At 52.3% G+C, this 21,914-nt stretch overlaps 1 protein-coding gene across 8 annotated transcripts in view; it reads left to right on the top strand.

Annotated features, from left to right (window-relative positions):
- The window catches only part of ACVR1B (activin A receptor type 1B), a 41,883-nt gene extending 20,136 nt beyond the window's left edge, over positions 1-21,747 (top strand). For 5 of the 8 annotated variants that reach the window (XM_060166165.1, XM_060166166.1, XM_060166171.1 and 2 more), the window contains 6 exons: positions 775-1,005; positions 3,587-3,754; positions 4,754-4,910; positions 6,239-6,363; positions 9,641-9,771; positions 11,221-11,481. In XM_060166165.1, the coding sequence (XP_060022148.1) occupies positions 775-1,005; positions 3,587-3,754; positions 4,754-4,910; positions 6,239-6,363; positions 9,641-9,771; positions 11,221-11,346 (938 nt within the window). In that variant the 3' untranslated portion in view covers positions 11,347-11,481. Of the gene's footprint in view, positions 1-774; positions 1,006-2,259; positions 2,383-3,586; positions 3,755-4,753; positions 4,911-6,238; positions 6,364-9,640; positions 9,772-11,220; positions 11,482-19,344; positions 19,451-19,842 lie in introns of those variants that run through there. The other 3 variants (XR_009543494.1, XM_060166172.1, XM_060166167.1) reach the window with 3 other exon arrangements.
- The last annotated feature ends 167 nt before the right edge of the window (positions 21,748-21,914 follow it).

Below are 21,914 nucleotides of genomic sequence, written 5' to 3'. Positions count from 1 at the left end.
TTATGCAGGTGCCTCCTGCATAGTATTAAACATACAGTACACAACTTAGGGGTTAACGACACGTTATTTGTTTGGTCAGGGAGAGGGAGAGTTAAGGGTCACGATGGTGGGGGTGATTGGAGAGACAGGGAGACACTTACTGAATGGGTCAAATGAGGCGATAAACGAGTCCTATAAAGGCAGTAAATGTAATCTTAGAATAAGCCTGGGTAGCGCTCCCCCCCGCCCCCCCGTCCTGCATGTGGAGCTCCCAGTGAGCAGAACTTTGATCTCCCTGGAGAGAGGTGGGAACCTGGTGGGCCCTGACCACACGTCGGCTCTCATGGGCCACGCAGCACTGCCCTCCAGTGGCCAATGAGTGGAGCAGCAGAGGCGGCCCCCAGCACTCAAACCTCCGCTTTCCTCTTCCACATAAAGCAGCTGTAGGTGGATTGGCCCCCCGGAGGCTGGCTGAAGAGTTAGTAAATCCGGTCAGACATTTACATTCAGATCTGTCGTCCGTCCGTACTAACTGGGAGGAGAAATCGCTTAGATGAGGAGGAGCTAATCGTATACATTGCCCCGTCCTTGCTCACTCACTGTCAGCGCTGCACAGCTTAGACTTCCGGAGGATTACCTGGACGGTTGTAGGGGCAGCCGAGCTCCGTGGTCATTGGACCAGTGTAGAACGGAGGCACTGTGATAAGGGCTTTTCCAGTGTGGCAGTGAGAGTGGGCGTTGCAAAGTTCAGCAAATGCACAAATGTCTGCTTTCTTTCCATTCTTTGGTCCGTAGGGTTACCCCTTTTTGTCCAGCGCACAGTGGCCCGAACCATCGTTTTACAGGAGATTATTGGCAAGGGCCGGTTTGGAGAAGTGTGGCGCGGCCGCTGGAGGGGTGGTGACGTGGCTGTGAAAATATTCTCTTCTCGTGAAGAGCGGTCTTGGTTCCGGGAAGCAGAGATATACCAGACAGTCATGCTGCGCCATGAAAACATCCTTGGGTTTATTGCTGCTGACAATAAAGGTAAAGGGCTGGGTTTGGATACGGGGTGTCCCAAAGCCAACAGTAGTCCCAGATGGAGGAGTGACTGTGGAAACTGAACGGTTGTGGGACAGCACAGTTTTGTTTGCCTTTATAGTTATTACCCATAGCAAGGGGATCTGAGTAAGGCGATGGTTTTCAAACTTCTCTTCTATGGAAAGCTTGTACAGAAATCCAGGTTATTAAGCAAGTAAATAAGCAGTTATTAAGCAGATAAGTAAACCCTCATCCTACCTGCTCACTTTCCCTTCTGTGATACTCCCAAACCCACCCCTAGGGTAGTCCCTGCAGGGGCTCCAGTAAATTTACCTTCATTCCGGTTGGAACGAAGAAGGGTGGCTTCAACCCCTGCCAGGAAAGGCTGGCCCTGGAAAGGCATGCGATCCACACTGAGTGACAGACCAGCATCATACACACTATTGCAGTGGAGCGGGTGCAGCAGAGACATGGCCTGCCTCCCCCCGGGTGCTCCCCCGTGGCCTCCAAGCTCGGCTTTGGGTCCACTTGTACCTGAGGTTCCTTATTTCCTCCTCCCTCTCTCTGCTGATTTCGCTGTAGTTTTTGAGTCTCTCTCGTGTGCCCAGGCATGTGCTCATTTTTAAGGACCTCGCTGACTAGCAAAGAGACAAACTAATGATTGTTTATAGGAAGTAATCAAACAACAGCTGTTCTGGTGAGCGCAAATTGGGGGTGAGATGGGGATCACAGATATCACACCTGAGCTTGATTGAGGCGAAGGTGGCAGGGAGTTGGTCAGAAAGAAAAACGAATGAAAAGAGCACTCCAGGCACATGTGCAAAGGGGAAGTGTCTTTGGGAACCTGCAGGTAACTTGGGATGTTCCAGCCAAAGACATGGGTGGAGAGGTGGCAGAGGCCAGATTAGGAAGGGCCTTTTTGAGAGGATTGTATTTTATTATAGAGAGTGGGTAGTAATCGAAATTGCATTCATTTATTCGGTAATATTCACTGGCTGCTGTCTGGTCCTGGAATCATCACATATAAGAACAAGACACAGTCCCTGACCTTACAGTGCCCAGGAAGAGGGGACAGCCGACACCTGGGCAGGTAGCGCACTTGAAGTCAGAAAGACCGTGGGTGAAGGCATTTGCATTTTAGAAGAGTGTCTCCGGCGGTCAGGACACAGTTTGCTCCGTGGTCCAGTAATTTTTAGAAGTTGGTGCTGGCAGAGGCTGCGGAAGATGCTAAGTGTTTGTTTTTCCTTCCTAAAACAACAGCAGGGCGCTCATTCCTCACGTTGCCGTGGCGGTTTGTAGTGGCCTCAGCTGCCCCCAGGCTGAAGAGACTTGACCTCTCACGCAAGGGAGGAAGGGGAAGAGAGAATTCCTTACTCCCTCTGAGTAAGCTGTGCCTTTGTAAAACAGCATTACCTTTTGATTATTCATTTAAATCCGACATATATTTTAGAGGGTCAGAAGATGTCTTCCCTTCTAACTCATGGGCAGGGTCCTCAAGATGTCAGGGCTAGTTGAGTGTAAAGGGGTGTGTTCGGTGGACCGCTCGTTCGTAATCGGGGAAACAGGCTGGTGCTCTTCCAGGAGCCACTGCCTGTATTGATTCTGGCAGCTTGTGTGAGTAGGATCTGGCTGTTGAAACCCACGCGAGGGCCAGGGGAGGAGGAAGTTCGGATTCCTTTGTTGTTGCCTGTTTAACATGATACAGATAGTATAGCGTCCTGGAGCTAGGGCCAGCTTGGAATTTGGGCGATCTCGATCCAATTTCCCAGTCTTCTTACTGACAGCAGCACAAGCTAATTAGACTACCAGCTTTTGGATTTTCTTTTTCTCCCTCCCTTCTTCCCACTCCTCCTTCCCGCTGTACACTGCATACCCCTCTCCCCTAGTAGGAAAGTGTGTGCTCGCCACCTCCCATTGCTCTTCTGAGGATGAGATGATAAGATTCCTCTCTGGAATACTTGTAAGTGTGCTCTTCATGCGTTGAAAAGCATTTTTGGCCTGGAACACAATAATACGCAAAGGAGCTCTTTCCTCCTCTCACAGAGAGCTCATGGCCTGGTAAGAGCAGTGGACTTCAAGGACCCGCTGCAGATGAGCCTGGTGCTTGGGCTGGGCTGTGCTCGCAGGGTCTTGGAGCACAGAGGAGGGCCTGCGAAGCCTTCCTCCTCGGCGGGGGTGGGTGCGGCCAGTCATGGTTTTGATGAGCGGGTCTTGGTCTTGTCAGGATCAGAAGCAGTGTTGCAGAAGAAACAGATGATCCTGTTACTTTGCCTAAGCATGTGCTTCCTCCTCGGGGTGCCTCGCATTTCAAATTTGGGTGTAATCAGGGTGCGTGCGGTTCAGAATCCTGCCTACGAGAAGTAAGGGAGCGGGTCTAAGAAAGAAAGACTGTTCTGTCCTTCCTGGAGCCTAAAGCTGTGGACGGTGGTGGATGAGACGGGCACAGAGGGGCCTCAGGAGGTGTAGGGGCGGGGAGCGGGGAGTACAGGGGTCTAACTGGGGCTTGCACACAGACTCTTCCTTTCCTACCTTGACCTTTTTGCTGGTAGTTGTGCCTTTTCTGGACCTGCTCTGTGGCTCTCTGCAGATAACGGCACCTGGACACAGCTGTGGCTCGTCTCCGACTATCACGAGCACGGCTCCCTGTTTGACTATCTAAACCGGTACACGGTGACCATCGAGGGGATGATCAAGCTGGCCTTGTCTGCCGCGAGCGGCCTGGCACACCTGCACATGGAGATTGTGGGCACCCAAGGTGAGTGGGCCTGTCCCATCCCCACCGAGCTCCCAGAACCCCTTCTCCCCGAGGATGCGGGATCTGGGCCTCAGGGCCTGGGGTCTGGTCTAAGCGAGAGGAGCTTGGCCTCACTCCAGCGAGAACAAGAGGTGCCTCTGCCTTCAGAGCTCCTCGGGGGACTCCTGACGGAAGTGTGGGTGGTTTGTCCCCGATGGACCGGCGTGGCTGTCGGTTGGGAGGCTGCCGTTGACTGAGTGGTCATCTCAGATGCCCACGGATCACTGGTAGAGGAGGGGACTGAGAAAATCGAAGGAGCTGCTGTGCCGAGCGTCAGTTTAGCAGGTTCACACCCTCATCGGTGGGTCAGCTTGATGGGTTCGACACTGGGCTCTGCTAAACTAGGAGGGCCCTCCTGGAGGAAGGCGACCGCGGGCACCCCTGCTTGTGGCCTGACATCAGCTCTTTGGGAGCTCCTGGGCTTGGCAGGCGGCACATTGCTCCTTCGTGCCTGGTCGACCGGGCAGCAGCTCTTGCTGCCCGTGACAGAAAACCAGCCACGAAAGTTTGACCCTGTTGCTGGGCTCTTCAGGGAAAGTAGCAGTCCTTACCTCCCCCGTTTGGTTCTCAGAACGTAGCTAGCGCAGCAGCTTCTCTCTGAAGTCCTCAGCAGTTCTGTACAGGAGCTTATTAGTTCGGGGAAGGCGAGCAGGAGTAGTATTAATATAGCAATATTAGCTCATACGCATGCCCTTCTAAGCTCTTGACTTACCTAAGTTAATACAGTACATTTAATCCTTACAACATTCCCCTGGAGTCAGTACTGGGGTTTAGTCTCATTTTATGGATGAGAAGACCAATGCATAGACAGGTGAAGTTGCATTTCCAGGGTTCCTGGGTTAGTGGGGAGCAAAACGAGGACTCGAACCCATACGTCTGGCTGCAGAGACTATGCTTTTAACACTTGTACTGTCTGTCTTTAAAGATCCCTGGTTTGTTTGTTTGTTTTTTCTCTGCTAGGGAAGCCTGGAATTGCTCATCGAGACTTAAAGTCAAAGAACATCTTGGTGAAGAAAAATGGCATGTGTGCCATTGCAGACCTGGGCCTGGCTGTCCGTCACGATGCAGTCACGGACACCATTGACATTGCCCCCAACCAGAGGGTGGGAACCAAACGGTAGGAAGGCCCTGAGCCTTCGCGCTTGCCCGACACTGGTACTGAGTAGCCCTTGCCCAACTGCGTGGGAGAAGGCAGTGTGGTCCTTACTCTGACAGCTGGCGGTTGAATTGAACACCCGCTCCCCACACTGGAAAGCCACACAGGTTGCATCGCACAGATACAAGTGCGAGCGGCACAGCTCCGGAGGACCCTATACCCATAGGTGCTGGTGCATTGGGCAGGGGAGGCCATGGAGAAAGAGAACCTGGAGCAAGATTTAGAAGGGAGACAGGCACCAGGCTTGGCTGGGGGAGAGGGAAAATGTTGCAGTCTGAAGGGGTGGCCTGGGCAGGACCCCACAGGAGGCAGGGAGCATGCTTTGCTTAGGGTGTAGAGAGCAGGTTTGCCAAGCTAGAGTAGAGGTAGTCCAGGGTGGAGATGAGGGCCCCGCGTAAGGATTATGGGCCTCCTCCCCACGTCACAGAGAAGTGACATAAGAAATAAGGAACGTGGCGTACCCTGGCCTAATGGTTAAGACTCCGAGCACTCACTGCCGAGGGCCTGGGTTCAATCCCTGGATGGGGAACTAAGATCCCACAGGCCGCATGGCATGGCCAAAAACAAAGGAAATAAGGAACAGATTGACTGTGACTCCAGGTCGACTTCACGAGCTGGAAATGCAACTTTTCATAGGATGGAAGAGGAGGGCTGTTTCTCTGCTGAGTATCAGTGAACTTCACTAATTGTGCTGCTGCTTTTTTTCCCCTTCCTTTTGACCTGAATGATTGCAGCCACCCAGGCCCCAAAGTGTGAGGCCTGAGGTGAGCTGATTGGCCTTCTGTGGGCAGTGGGGAGTGGCTCAAGCAGTACTCATGAACTAACTGAGTGGGACTCTGATGACTACCTAGAACTAATTCTCACTTACCTGCACGGGTAAGATAACAAAAGAAGTTCAGACTGAAATTTAAGCTCAACCCATTATTGGCTGCACTGAATAAAGTCCAAGCCCCCAGTAGCAACCAGATATTATGTACTGTTCCTGCTCTGTGGCCTACAGTACACACACCTCTGCCAAGAAATCAAAACACGCTTAAAATAAATCTTGGCGGTTAAAAAATAGAGGTAGAAATAAGAGTAGGCTAGTATTACCAAACCTTGCTAAGGTGTTTAGATTCGAATCCAAAGCATGGGAGTTTGCAATAATAAGAATCCATCACTTCCTCCTCCCCAAGGGGCTGTCTTGGGGTGATTCTGTCCCACATTCAGGGGGCCCTTGAATCAGTACTTTGAGTCGAGAAAGAAGTCATCATTTTCTGTGCGTGATCATGTTTCCTTTGCTCTTGCAGATACATGGCCCCCGAAGTACTTGATGAAACCATCAACATGAAGCACTTCGACTCCTTTAAGTGTGCTGATATCTACGCCCTTGGGCTCGTGTACTGGGAGATTGCTCGAAGATGCAACTCTGGAGGTACCTTTCTTCCTGCCTTCTCTGGCTCCTCCCTCGCAGTCCAGAGTCCTGAGGGGCTAGAGTTGTCCTGCCTTCTTTCTCCTAACGGCCTGTCAGATGCGTGGCGCCAGCACCCATCATACTTAGGGTTCTCATCCAAGAGGAGGGAGGGGACCGGGGAGCCGCAGGGACAAGAGTGTGTTTACTCTTTGGACCAGCTTGTTGAATAGTGTTTTATGTAGTGGTGACTGTTCCGGGGACTCATTTGGGCTTTTGGGGGGTTTTTTTGGTAACACATTGTCTTTCTTGGTCTTTCGAGGTTGGGAAAGCCCTGGGTAGGAATAGCGCAGGACTAATGCAGGGGTCTCTTTTATACAGGAGGCAGGGTATTCTAACACACTGGCTCTCAAGCCACGTTCCTGGGGAATGTGGGGTTTCACTGATAAAATAATAGTGGTGATTTCTCAATTTGTGGGAGAAAGCTTACTAATGTGTAGAATTTTCTCACAATGAGTCTTTTCTTATGCAATTTTCTCCTAAGTCTTTGGCATTTGCAAGTGTTCAACCACGTCAGAACTCAATGAAAGGTAGTATCAGATTTAGCAGAAGACTTTTTTTTTTTTTTTTTTTGCGGTACTCCGCTCACTGTTGTGGCCTCTCCCGTTGCGGAGCACAGGCTCCGGACGCGCAGGCTCAGCGGCCATGGCTCACGGGCCCAGCCGCTCCGCAGCATGTGGGATCTTCCCGGACCGGGGCACGAACCCACGTCCCCTGCATCAGCAGGCGGACTCTCAACCGCTGCGCCACCAGGGAAGCCCAGAAGAAAACATTTTTTATCATCGGCTTAGTATATCAGAATTTTATGGTGACTTCTAAGTATTCTGCCACATGATCAAGTTCAAGAACCACTAGAACCCTGCCCTTAGCCATTTATCTTTGATGTAAGAGATTCCAGGTCAGTGGAAGTGAATTAAATTAATTGAAAAGAACTGATGAGTGTTCCAGCAGAGCCCTTTTCTGTATTTTACTGCCTTTTTCCATCTGTGATACATTTGGTAAAATCCAAATTATGGAGGAGGCACCCAGGTATTGTACATCTTAAATTTTGATCATGATATACAGATAAAACAGATCAAGCTAAATCTGGTCGCACGGGTCTGTGTGGGTACTATTATTGTCACCGTTTTGCAGATGAAGAAGGTGAGTCACAGATTAGGTGATTTGTCCGAGGTCACAGCACTGATAAACTAGGATTCAGACTCTGGCAGACTGAGGCCAGAGTTTAAGCTAATTGCTCCTTAGATGATTAACCAAGTCAGACTCTATTTAAAAATCTGTCCCGGGACTTCCCTGGTAGTGCAGTGGGGGACTTCCCTGGTAGTGCAGTAGATAAGACTCTGTGCACCCAATGCAGGGGGGCCCAGGTTCGATCCCTGGTCAGGGAACTAGATCCCACGTGCATGCCGCAACTAAGAGTTCGCATGCCACAACTAAGGAGCCTGCCTGCCGCAACTAAGGAGCCCACGTGCCACAACTAAGGAGCCAGCGAGCTGCAACTAAGGAGCCCGCCAGCTGCAACTAAGACCCAGCGCAACCAAATAAATGAATAAATATTTTTTAGAAATAATAAAATAAATGCTAATCTCAAAAAAAAAATAAATAAAAATAAAAATCTGTCCCATCAGCTCAGAACAGCAGAATTTTTTTCTGGAAAAAGGCATGAGAAAGTTACATTGGATTTTTTTAAATTAACTTTTTATTACGGAAAATATTTCAGTTTGTAGCTCTAGAAGATAAGGACTTCAAAAATATAGTACTATTATCACACTTTAAAAAACAGACAGTAATTCTGTTTTCTTAATATCTTAATTCTTAATATCATATAACATTAGCCAGTGTTGAGATTTCCCCAATTATCTGTGAATTTTTTATAAAAAACAGCTTGTTAAATCAGGGTTTAATTTAAATGTCCATCCACTGCAGTTGATTGATATAACTCCCAAGTCTCATAATCTACAGGTTACCCCTCAATTTTTTTCTTCTGCAGTTTTTTGGGGTTTTTTTTAAGATTTATTATTTATTTATTTTTATTTTATTTTTGGCTGCGTCGGGTCTTAGTTGCAGCATGCGGGATCTTCGTTGAGGCACACGGGATCTTTTAGTTGCGGCGCGCAGGCTTCTCTCTAGTTGCGGCGTGCAGGTTTTCTCTTTCTAGTTGTGGCGTGCGGGTTCTTTCTCTCTCTGGTTGTGGCACGCAGGCTCCAGGGCGCGTGGGCTCTGTAGTTTGCGGCACGCAGGCTCTCTAGTTGAGGCGCGAGAGCTCAGTAGTTGTGGCGCATGGGCTTAGTTGCCCCATGGCATGTGCGATCTTAGTTCCCCGACCAGGAATCGAACCCTCATCCCCTGCATTGTAAGGTGGATTCTTTACCACTGGAACACCAAGTAAGTCCCCTCTCCTGCAGTTTTCAAAATTGGAGAATCCAGGTCCTTTATCCTGTAGGGTTTTCCTGTCTAGATTTTCCAGGTAACCTCTTATGCAGTTCACACGTTCTACTGTTTCTGTGAATTTCCTATGAGAGTTCCATCTGAAGACTAGAATCATTTTTTCCCCCCAAATCCTTCTGTTAAAAGACACAGATAATGGTGGTTACCTCTCTTTTTGTGATGTTAACAGCTGTTGTTGATTATTGTCCAAATCCAAATGTATTAGAGGTTGAAAAATGCCAGTATTCCGATCCTGTCAAACTTCATGTATTAGCTAGATTTTTTTCTTTAAAGAGAAACTTCCCCTATTGTCTATTTGCTTACCAAGATGTTTAATTTGAAGAGGAAAGGCAGGATAAATACTTGATTCTTTCCATTTATTTGACATTTTTCAAAATAATGAGTTTATTCCCTCTCATTCTACAAAGGCGACTGAGGTTTTGGTTTATTTGTTTGTTTTTAGTGTCATCACGAACTGGTGATTTAAAATATTTGTTTCCATTGAAGTCATAGGTCTTACTGTTGCTTAAATGTTCTCATCTTTGGCCCGTTGGGAGCTTTTCAGGTCGGTACCTTTTGACATGGCCTCAGTAGTCTTTGATAGTTCCCTTGCTTTTTGTTACGAAAAAGATATTCCTGGCTAATCCTGTGTGTCTCTTGTCCCATAACTAGCACTGACCAGGCTCTCCAAGGAGCCCTAGTTCCTCTTAGTGGGAAGTGGTATTTACAGATCGCAACATGGGTGTTGTCATTGGCTTTTGAGTAATCTCTTCCTTCTTTTGATAACTCCGGTGGACGTTTTCTTTTCTCCCAGGAGTCCATGAGGAATATCAGCTACCATATTATGACCTAGTGCCCTCTGACCCTTCCATTGAGGAGATGCGGAAGGTCGTATGCGACCAGAAGCTCCGCCCCAACATCCCCAACTGGTGGCAGAGTTACGAGGTGGGAAGCTCCCCTCTCTCCCGTGGCCTTTCTATCTGCCCGATTTCTCTCCCTTAGAAGAGGGTTTGCCAAAAGTGGGGCCAACCCCAGGGCTACCCCCTGAGCGTGTCGGTCATTGCAAACTGTTATGTGCTGTTGTATTATATACTGAGCCCTTGTCCTGGGCACTGGAGGGTCCCCTTTGGAATTGACAGCCTAGAAGAAGAAAAAGGCTTGGTCCCAGGACACAGATAAGAGACAGAACAAAGACTGAGTGGGAGCTGTTAGACCTGCCCAACTAGAAAAATGGCTCTGGAGCCAAGGGGTGAGCTGAGCTTCGTGGAAGAGTTAAGAAGAGGCGTCCACGAAGGGTGTAGAAGAATGAGGGGGTGGGACTCAGTGAGAAGACGTGTCTGCGAGGGAAGTGGCCTTTCTAAAAACTCAGAAGCGAGGAGGGTGTAGAGAATTTGGGTTGGGGAGTGATGGCGGATGAAGCGGGGAGGGGGTGGCATTCGATGGCAATAACAGAAACGAGGACAAATGTATGATCTAGATTCCTAAGAAGCATGGAGTTGCGGGGTCTTGGAGTCTTTGGCGGCACAGGGTTTGCTTCGCTAGTGCTCTTGGGCCCCCTTTTCTCTCATGGCTCTGCTTTGAGGAGTGTGTCCACTGGAGGGCAGGCCTGCGTTGAAGAGCAGAATTACTGCGCTCACACTTTGGTGACGCCTCCGCTTTGCCTGACAGAGCAGCCTTTTCCAAAATGGTCCTTGGAACCCTCAGGGTTTATTCACTTCAGAGGGTGAGGGAAGCAGAAAGAGCTGGTCTTCAGCTGCCCGCACCCCACTCCCTCTTCAGTCGGGGCTGTTTGTGTGTTGGGACTCCGCTGGGGAAAACGGGTCCCACTGCTAAAAGGAACCTGGAAAACAGGCCTGAGGCAGCAGTCTGGGGACTCCGTAGCCCTCCACAGGTGACCTTCCAGGTCCGCCGCTTGGCTGCCCCTGGCCTGTGCCGTCCGGGCCCTGGCCGTGAGCTTCTGCCTCTGACGAGGCTGCCCCTCAGGGGCTGCTGCCTCCTCCTCCGCCACCCTGTCTCTGCACGTGAACGTGGGGTCACAGCCGCGTGCGTGCTCGTGCTGGGGGATGTCCCTGCTCTGCCTGGCTCGAGCGCTGCTTTACAAAAAGCAGTCAGTAAACAGTCATAAACACGGATACTCAAACCTTCCAGAAGTGATTTTCAGATCACAGGCCGTTGCAGGTATTTCTCTCAGGATCACCCAGACACCGGGGAGTGGCTGACCAACCATGCTTGCCGAGAAGGTCCCCCTCCCCAGGCTGTCCCTTAAGGAAGGGGGAGCCCGGGGCAGGGGGTGGGGGGCGGGCGGAGCACGGGTGGGGGAGACGGCAGCCTGGGGACCAGGAAGGCTTCAGTGGGGGCGGGGGCAGGCTCGAGTGACGCCGGGTCTCTGTGCAGGCGCTGCGGGTGATGGGGAAGATGATGCGGGAGTGCTGGTACGCCAACGGCGCGGCCCGCCTGACCGCGCTGCGCATCAAGAAGACCCTCTCCCAGCTCAGCGTGCAGGAGGACGTGAAGATCTAGCTGCCCCTCCCCACACGCTGCTGGGCAGCGGGACCTACAGCCGAGCTGCCGTGTTGAGCGTCCGATGGAGGCCTACCTCTCGTTTCTGCCCAGCCCTCTGTGGCCAGGAGCCTGGCCCGCAAGAGGGACAGAGCCCGGGAGACTCGCTCACTCCCACATTGGGTTTGAGACACAGACACCTTTTATATTTACCTCCTAGTGGCACAGAGCCTCTGAGAGCAAACGGTGTGGAGAACTCAGTGCCGCAGCCTGGACCGGCTGTAGTGGGAAGTTCTGCAAAGCCCGGCGCACCTGGCGAGAAGCCTGGCATGGTGACGGGCGGCCTGGGAGGGCCCGGGAGGAGCGAGCGTGGCCCCTGCTGAGCGGCACCGAGGGCTTTCCCCTGGGACCAACCCCAGCGCAGCGAGGCAGCCCGGGGAACCAGAAGGATGGCCCCTCTCGGCAGCGCCGGGCCTCGTGCTCCCCTCCGCCCCGTCGGGACACCTGGAGGGACTGCCAGTGCCCGTCTGTCCAGCCGTGTATGCATGTGCCGAGGTGCGTCCCCTGTTGTGCCTGGTCTGTGCCGCGCCCTTACACGTGTGTGTGCGCGTGCGCGTGTGTGCGTGTGTGTGTGTGCGCGCGCACGTGTGTCTGTAGGTGCGCACTTACCTGCTCGAGCTTTCCGTGCATGTGCAGGTCAGGCGTGTGGTCGTCACGCCGGCTCTGCGCGCTGGGGCCTCTGTTCAGTAGTGAGCAGCGTCTGGTTTCCCTGGTGCCCCTCCCGGAGGTCTCCCTCCCCTCCCTTCCAGAAGCCCCCCTCCACGGTGGGTCTCCCTGCCCTGTGTCGCCTGGCCCTCCTTCTCCATTTCAGACTGTGGAACCAAAGCTGGCCCGGTTGTCTTGGCAGGCAAGGCTCTTGGGTCCAGAAGTAAGGGAGGCGGGGTGGGATGGGCAGGGAGAGGATCTCGGTGGCAGTCTGGGTGTTGTGGTCAGCGGCCACCGTGGGAATGAGCCAGCCTAAGGGCAGCGTCCTCGGCAGCGTCGAGGAAGGGCCGAGGAATCTGAAGCCCAGATCTTGGGACTCAGATCGGAATGTCACATCTGTCTTTCATATCCCACATTCTGGAAACAGCAGTGTATATTTTTGGTGGTAGTGGATTTAGGGTGGGGAAGGGAAGGGGGGGCAAGGAGTGGGGAGGGAGTCTGGGGCGGGAGGGAGGCATCTGCATGGGTCTTTTACTGGATTATCTGATCACGGTGGAGGGAAGATGTGAGACTTGCATCCACTTCAGGGTCTTTACTAAAGGGAACAGCCCGAGCTGAACCTGTTGTTTAACCTGAGTGTAGTATTTAACGACGTCTGGAAGCGCGGTTGTGGGTGGTGATTCCGTCAGCATATCTTAGGTATATATTAACTTTGAAGCCATAACTTAACTGGAGTGGTTTGGTTTTCTTTTCTTTCTTTTTTTAATTTAATTGGGAGGGTCTGGATTTTAACTTTTTTTAAATATTGTTAAGTTTTTATAAAAGGAAAACCATCTCTATGTGATGATTACCTCTCAATCTATTTGTTTTTAAGGAAATCCCTATAAAAACAACCACACAAAAAATGCTTCAATCAAACGCACACAGCTCAATCACACTGGAAATGTCTGTCCTTGTACCTGAGCCTGCTCCCCCCACCCAGCAGCAAGAGTTCCTCTGCCCTGGGGGTTGGTCTCGCTTGCGTTCTGCCCCCCCTCCCAGTTCCACAAGTGGGTTTTGCACTGGGGCCCTGGCCTTCCGTGTGTTGTCCAGCAGGTTGCAGCTTCTCCTGCAGGCATTCACGCTACAGACATCGCTGAGTGCCCGCTGGATGCCAAGCAGTGCGCCGGGCGCTGGGAAATACAGCTGTGAACAAGACAGGCTTGGGTCCTACTCTTGGAGTAGGTATGGGACCCATTCAAGTTAGTGGGTGACTGTTTTGAGACCAGAAGTTTTCGTAGTTGCTTCTGAGCCTTTTGAGCCTGGAGTGATTGCTCTTATATAAGACCACTAAGGAGTGAGGATGCCCACCCGTCCCCCACCAAAGAGGCCGGTGGTGGGCAGTGAGACCCCCCCCAGTCGCTGCGTTCATCCGGAGCCCCCTTCCTGCCCCCAGGGGAGGCACAGACTGTGTGCAGCCTCAGAGCATCCCTGCCTCCAGCCCAGCGATTCTCTGCCAAAGCTTGTGGAGGAGGGGAGAGCCCTCCCCCCACTTCCATTGGTCTCCCCCGTGCCCTGGCCTTCCTATTTATTTTCCTGCTGTATCGCTTCTTTCCTTGCGTTAAAGGAGATCTTCCCCTAACCCTCTGAGCCAATTTACTGGCTCCTGACTAATTTCCCTCGAATACCAATTGTGTCATTAGGGGGACCTTCTTCCCCACCCCTGCCGATGCCCCATCTGTCCGCCCTGCGGCAGAACTTAGCGGTTTAGAGGAGATGACGGAACTCAGACTCCTCTCCCCCCCGCCGCAGCCAGCCTCTGGGATCTGCCAACACTCCTTGACCCAGGGACTCCCAAGCCACTAGCCCACTCCCCCGGTGGCCCTGCTGTCCTCACCACACACTCCTCCTTCTCCACCTCTGGGGAAGACTGAGCAGTTTTGGGGGGAAGCTCCCAATCCCACCGCCACCACTCTTAACCCGAGAGTTAGGAGTGAGAGAGTTGGGAAGAAACTACAGCTGTGGTTTTGGCCCCCTGAGGCTAACCCCGATCCATAGGGCTACCTGCACCTCTGGATTCTGGATTCACAGACCAAGTCCAAGCCCGTTCTTAGGTCGCCGTCAAGGCCCCCGAACGGCATTCTCGGTACTTCTGTTTGTTTTTGTACATTTTATTAGAATGGACTGTAAGATAGCCACTTAGACACTTTACCTCTTCAGTATGCAAATGTAAATAAGTTGTAATATAGGAAATCTTTTGTTTTAATATAAGAATGAGCCTGTCCAGTTTCTGCTGTACATTATTAAAGTTTTATTCACAGAGCTTTTCTGGTGCCATCTGTTTTACATCGGTGGACTGGCTGCCCAGCCTTTATCAGAGGAGCTGGGCAGGTGCTTCAGGTAGCGTCCCTCCCGCCACTGGCTGGGGTACGACGTTAACAGCAGCTGCAGCAGGTCATGTCAGAAGAGGACCCTGTCGGAACATCCGGGGTCTTCCTGAGGCTGTTGCCCTGTGTTTCATAGAAGGAGGGCCTGGCGTGTGAGAGGGAGCGGAGGACGAACTCAGCACCTTTTCTTGGGCTTTGCCTGTATTTGTCTTTGTCTTTTAGCATTTTTCTCTTTATATAAAAGAGGGTCTTGATCCTGGTAAGTCACAAACCACCCAGTCTCGAAGGCAGCCTGGGCCCTCCTCAGTTTTAGCTTTCCCCCTCCTGACTTGGAGTATAAATGTGAATTTGGGGTTGGCTAAGCGACTTTGAGATGGGAGTCCTCAGTGGTGACTCCGGGGTTTTCAGTGTGCGGGTGGCTGTGAGGAACAGCCCTAACCCAACATCTCCAGGCTGAGGAACCAAGAGAGCAAGTCTTAGAATCATAGACTCTCAAGTTTAGATGGGACTCCAGAGGTCCAGCACCCATCAAGCATTTGACCTCCCCCACAGCATCCCTGCCGAGTGGCGGGGGCCTCGTGCTGTAACACTCAGGACCACAACCTCCACCTGCCGGCCATCTGCTCAGTGAACAGCCCTTCCTTACCTAGAACTGGGAAACCTCCCTGCATCTTCTCTCCAGGATGGTTCAGAGCACTTACTCCATATAAGGTCCCTTAACATATTTGAAGGCAGCTGTTACGTTACTATGAATCTGGCAAAGCTTAGGGTTTTTTCAGTTAACATTAGCAGATACTTATTAAAAAGTTACTGTGTGGGACTTCCCTGGCGGTCCGGTGGTTAAGACTTCGCGCTTTCACTGCAGGGGGCATGGGTTTGATCCCTGGTTGGGGAACTAAGATTCCGCATGCTGTGCGGCGGAAAAAAAAAAAAAAAGTTATTCTGTGCTACGCAGTGTGCCAAAATTGGCTTTACGTACATGAACTGCTTTCATCCTCAAAACAATGTATGAGATTGGATTAGGAAACTGAGGGTTAGGGAAAACAAATAAATTGCCCACATAGCTCACAAGGGTGGAGAAGACCTTGGGTCCAGGGTGTCTGGCCAGAGACTGCAGCCCCTCAGCCTCTGCACATCCTGCCTCCATGACGCCATGCCCTTCCCCCACGCCGGCTGCTCTCCGAGAACCTGGCTCAAGCCTGGGGCCACGGAGAGCACATGACACTCCACCCAGGCATTCACTGGCAGCACAGACTAGAAGGAGAATCCCAGACTCTGCTTGACACCTTCAGGTCACATCCCAGGACTGCATCTTATGTTTGGGTTGAGTAAAATCCAGCCCCCTTCCTCTTTCCTGTATATGAGAAGGTGGTATTTTGAACTCAAGTGCAGGACCTTATATGCCTTACAGGTTTACCCTGTGAAATTTTACCACAGAACCTGTCCATGGCTGCAGCCTGGCAATATTTTAGAATTCTGCTTGTCGCCCAGAGTTTTCCATTTGTCCTCCCATCTGAGACTGTTGGGCCGGAGCAAATCAAGTAACTTACCTCTAGAAGTTGGCTCGAAGTTTGGCATATATCCTAGTAACCCAGAGTGGGTGCTAATTAAACTGTCCTTGCACCCTGGCCCTAATTCTTTTTGGACAAAGATAACAGCAGAATCCCAGGTACCTTGCTGAAGTGGCAGGTATTCCTGTGGCGGCTGCGTCTCTGATCTGTCTGTCGGAAGGAAAGGTGAAGTGGCTTGCAGTGGATCTCAGCCTAGTTCAGAAGCCAATCAATGATCAGTCGTCTTGCCAAGCATGGACCTAAAGTTCACTAGGCTGTGGGTTGCAGGTTCAACCTTACCGTTTTGAAAATCAGAAAGGCAGCAATTCTGGGACCTCTTCACGTGCCCTTGAAGGTTACTAACGTTTCACCTTTGTAAGGCCCACGACCCAGGAGACCTGCGTTCATTTAATGGTGTATCACTAGGGGTTTTGTTTCACACGTTTTAAATTTCTGTCCCCACCCCCTACCCCCGGCCATGTCTTCTGATCTATAGGCTGGAGAACATGCTTGCTAAATACAACCCAAACAAAATGAGGGGTAGAGTAGTAAAGTTCAAGAGACATGCAGGAACATGTGAGGGCTGCATAATGAAGGGGAGGGAGAGGGAGGGAGAGCTGTAGATCAAGACAGGAATGGTTTCTCAGGATTCACCAGAGAAATGAAAACTAATAGGGCTGGATAGATTAGATAGATGATAGATCGATCGATCGATAGATAGACATTTAAAGGAATTGACTCACACAATTGTGGGGCTGTTAAGTCTGAAAGCTACAGGGCAGGCTGACAGGCTAGAGACCCAGGGAAGAATTGATGTTGCAGTCTTGAGTCTGAAGGCAGTCTGGAGGCAAACTTTCTTCTTCCTTAGGGGACCTCAGTCTTTTAAGCCCTTCAACTGATTGGATGAGGCCCGTCCACACTGTGGAGGGTAACCTAACCTACTCTACTCCAAGTCTACTGATTTAAACGTTGATCACATCTCAATCAGACCTTCACAGGAACATCCAGACTGGTCTGACCGAACCCCTGGCGTCACACCCTGAAAAGTGTTAGGCATCCCATGGCCAGACAGGGTGGGATTTAAGGAATAAGGCAGACGCCTCTGGATCCACCTGGGAATGCTCCTTGGAGGCCAAGGATGGAGGATAATGGGATAGGAAGGTTTAAGGAACAATAGGATGGACTGGGCTCTAAATACATTCTTATTAAATAACAAGCACGAGTTCAGCAACCTTAGTGTGTAAAGCGGTAGGCAGAATACAAGGACGAACAAGCTGTGGCCACTGCCCTTCGAGACCGAGAGGATTTGTATAGAGAATCGAGAGTAGAGCAGGTTTCAGCAAGTCCCATTACAGAGCCGTATGTAATGCGTTGTGGAAGCTCAGGTGAGGTGCCTAGGGAAAGCCAGCCCTTCAGGGGCTCCCTACCTGGTGGAATGGACTAGTTAATAGGTAATTACAGTGGACTGAGGTAAGTGCTATGGTGGGGTAGACACACAATCCTCTGGAAACACAGAACAGACAGGAAGATGGGGTCAAGAGAGGTGACATCTATTTAGGGATAGGCACTGGCCTGCTGACTGGGGAGGAGGGAGATTTGGTCAAAAAGAGTGTGTCGGGACTTCCCTGGTGGCACGGTGGTTAAGAATCCGCCTGCCAATGCAGGGGACATAGGTTCAAGCCCTGGTCCTGGAAGATCCCACAGGCCGCGGGTCAAATAAGCCCGTGCACCACAACTACTGAGCCTGTGTGCCACAACTACTGAAGCCCGCGCACCTAGAGCCCGTGCTCCCCAATAAGAGAAGCCACTGCAATGAGAAGCCCACGCACTGCAATGAAGAGTAGCCCCCGCTCGCTGCAACTAGAGAAAGCCTGCGCATAGCAACGAAGACCCAACGCAGCCAGAAATTAATTAATTAATTATTTATTTTTTTAAAGTGCGTTGCTCAAGAACAACAGGTTCAGTATGGCTAGAGCAAGAGAGCCAGGGGCGCACACAGGAAATCTCTTAGAGCCATGCTGTGCTAAGCCGTCAAGACTGTATCCCGAGAGCCACCAGTGCCATCGCTTCCCCTGTGACCACTGCCTCAGAGTGCTGATCTCAGTAGTTTTTCCTCCTGGGTCTCGACCTGGTCTCCAAATTCTTCTCAACAGCTCGCTTATGTGGAGTTGTCCCATGAATGAACACCTCTTTTTTCATTCCTGCTGTAGGAATGACAGGCCATTGATGGGTTTTGAGCAGGGGAGTGATGTGATCTTACCTGTACTGGGGGAGAGAACACAGTGCTGACTTGAGAAGGTAATTGCCGAGGTGGTAGAGCAGGAACAGCTGGAGGACGGGGAGAGACGGTGGAAAGGACGCAGAGCTTGGGGGCGCGATCAGATGTGGACAGTGAGGAGAAGCCGACTTCAGTGTGGAGTCCACGGGAGGATCTCAGCCTTGTGTACAATGCTGTCCCTGGGGAGAAGGAACCAGGGCTGGACCACCAGAGCAGCTGTGTTTGCCAAGAGAGACGAGATCTGGGGAGTCTGGGGCCCTAAAAGCTGTCATTTTCTGTCCTAGCCGTCTGTACCTGTCTGAAATGAGGTGGGGTACGATAATACATGCCCTCTGTCCTAGAAGTGGTTTGTGGATACTGTAAGGAAAACTAGAGAGATGACCCTTTCTCCCTCCTGCCAGTCTAACCTGTTCAAGCCCGAGATACCTTGCCATCCCACCTAGGAGGCAAGATGGTCCCTGGCCTCTGGCTGGGACTAGACTCAGAAGCTACAGTATCCAAAACAAATAAACGGCCAGATCCGCCTGGCTCCGGCTCTCAGACCCCCTAGAATTAGCTCTTTGGGCTGTGATGGATCCACCTCCCCCTCGCCCCTGCTGCTGAGCTCCCCTGGACCCCAGTGCCACACACAGACACGAGCCCGTGGAAACAGTTGGGCAATATGAGCCATTAAGGAAAACAACCGCTCCCTGCCCAGTCAGCTGCCTACCAGCTGCCCAGGCCTCCCTCAGCATCCGAGAGCCAGGGCCCAGCCCCTCATTCCTGCCCACACAGCCGGCTCCGTCCCAGGCCCTCACCCTCCCACCTTCCACTCAGAAGCAGTGGCAGTACCCAGAGAGGAGCCCCGGCGGACCGGTGAGCCCCCCAGTCCTGGGATGAAATGACTGTGCGAGAGCCCTGACATTAACTCAGATGCCAGAGGAGCCTGGGCTTCTGGAGCTCTTGCCTTGAGTGCCCCGACCTCCTGATGGGAGCCTAGAGCTGGAGCAGGTGGGCGAGGACGGGACTCAGGGGACCGTTGACTGTTAGGTACCTGGGCAAGGGCTTGTCCCAAAGAGAAGGGATCTCACCTAGGCCTTGTCCATTAGCCAAGCCCCCGCTCTCTGTGCCCCTACCACAGGCCAAGCCCTGCCTACCCTGAGAGCCAGGGGCCAGGACAGCTGGATCCAAAGGAAGCAAAGCCTGGAGAGTTCACTCTGAAAGCCCGGGACACGCTCAGGAATAAGGTACAGATTGAGTGCAGATGTCTGCGGGAGCCAGAGCCATGGGGCTTTTGCAAAGAGCCTTCCGGGGGGAGGAGAACAGAGGGGGAGGTGTCCTAATATGAGGCCCCAGGTGGCGTGCAGCATGCTTCCCTCCCCTCCTCCCCACCCCCCCCCCCACCCCCCGCCACCACCAGCCTTAAGAGAGCTGCAGAGGATGGGATGAGGAGAGCAGTGCTAGACCAGAGACTCGGGCTCAGGAGGAAGTCGTGGAGGGTCGGAAAAAGCAAAGCTTTAGGCCTGGTGTACCGTCTGACGTGTGCAGGTTCCTGCATGGAGGAAGCCCACCAGCTGTCTGCCCTCTCACTGAGCAGTGTCACCTGCTGCTGGGTGACAAACACACAACTTCCTAACAGGTGTGAAACTCCAGAACGCAGTGACCGAAGCGGGGCTTGGTGTCTCAGCTGAACACAGACCATCTCAGGCCAGAGAGGAGCTCTGGGGACTCCTTAAACCTGGCTGGGATTCCAGGAGGGGGCCTAGCACCAGCCAGACAGCCCTTCGGAGTCTGATTTGAAGATTTTCCGAGACTCATGGCCACCAGAGGGCACCACCACCCCACAGTGTGGCATCCTGGGCTCTCCATCACCTCCCTGGAGAAACTGGGAAGATTGGGAGGAGGAAGCAGGCGCGGGTCTCTGAGCTCTCAGCGGGAGCTACCAGCAGCTGAGTTAAATGGTCTCCAGAGTCAGGAGACCTGGGCTCTAGTGGGTTCTAGTGCCTGTTCTGCCACCGTCTTTCCCTCCCTGGTCGGCTTCAGTTCGCCTCCTCCGTTGAATAAGGACTTGGACCGCTTGGTGTCCTTTCCGGCCCACGGGGCCCTTCCCGGCTCTGAAGTTCTAGGGTTTGAGGAAATCATGCAATGAACGTGACAGAAATTGCATCTCCTGAGCCCACCTTTACTCTGAGGTTCTCTAGGGTGCCCTGCCTGGCAGGAGGAGGAAACTGGTGTAAGCTTCACTTCTCTGGTGCTGTTCTCTGACTTGGAGGTCGGGAGGCAGACTGGCCTGGATACTGATGGGCAGTCTCTGTCTCCACGTCAGTCTGAAGGAGGAATGTCTCAACAGGGCTGGCAGACACAGGTGCTGTGACACCCGTGGTGTCTGCTCCTCCAGGTTTCAGGCGAGGAGGTGTCCCTTAGGTAAGCCTCTGGGATAGGTGGGGTGGCGGTACGGAAGAGCTTACAAGATGCCCTTTTGAGGGTCCCTGCATGAGTAAGCACAGAGTGAGGAGGATAGAAACCATTGGCTCTGCTGCCTTTGCCCGCCTCCCCATCCCCACCCCCGCTGCAGATGCCGTCTGTCAGGAGCAGGCAGCAGACGGTCCAGGGGTCCATCTGTGCTAATGCTTCACAATAGAGTCCCGTGTTTCCCCACCAACGCCCCCTCGGCCCCTCAGCTGATGGCCACTTGGTGATGCCAAGGGGGAAGGTGGGAGGAGGGAGAGGAAGGCACTAAGGGAGCTAGCACTTGGTTCGTGGCAGTCCCCAGTCCACCCCCTGCCCCCCACCCAACGAGCATCCTGCCATCTGGACTTGTGTAATCACTGCAGGGTGAAGAAGCACCCCCCCACACACACCTCCTGTAGGGGCTGGGGCCCCAGGGGCCTGGGGGTGGGGAAGACACAGACGGAGTCAAGGGGACTAGGAAGCAAGAAGACGGAGACAGACCCATGGACTGAGAGAGACAGGAGACAGAAAGCCTTTCCTGGCCTCCCCAGGCTGATGGGCCACTAGCCCCTCTGTACTCCGCAGGCCATGCATCTAACACAGCACCGGTGCGTGTATCACTCCCTACCTGACCAAGAGCCTCTGTAACCTGGCCCGGAGCAGGGCTTCAACATAGGGTGAATGAAGAACAGCGGAAGACAGCATCACACGGTGGTTAGATTGCAAGCTCTGCAACCAGGCTGCCCAGGCTCGAATCAGCTCTGCCACTGAGTGACCTAAAGCAAGTTACTTAACCTCTCTGGGCCTCAGTTTCCTCCTCTGTAAGGGATGATAATGGTATCTGTTTTCATAGAGTTGTTATAAAGACCAAATGAATTCATTCATGGATGTAGAAGATGTAAAAGATTACACAGAACAGTGTGCACAGCACAATAAATGTCAGCTGTAAAGGCATAACGGATTTGGGAACACTGGAGGAGGGGACAATGTGGACATTCCTGGCTTCTGTTCAGTGGCAGACGTCGGGATGTGGAGCCCCCAGCTTGTGATGCTGACGCCCTGCGGTGGCTGGCCACTCTTTAGATGCCAGACCTGGCCTTCCACTTCCTCCTCTCACTTCTTATTCGGGTACCACTGACGACAGCTGGGCCATTCCCACCGCTCCCATGGCCTGGCAGCCACCAGCAACACAGCCGGGGGTGGGGGGAAGATGCTCCCCAAAAAAGGTCAGATAATGGCTGAGCACCATCCCCCAACCCT

The sequence above is a fragment of the Lagenorhynchus albirostris genome, chromosome 11, assembly GCF_949774975.1.
Source record: "Lagenorhynchus albirostris chromosome 11, mLagAlb1.1, whole genome shotgun sequence".
NCBI lineage: Eukaryota > Metazoa > Chordata > Mammalia > Artiodactyla > Delphinidae > Lagenorhynchus > Lagenorhynchus albirostris.
The sequence above is the reverse complement of the archived record's forward strand: the minus strand, read 5'-3'. Positions and strand labels throughout refer to the sequence as shown.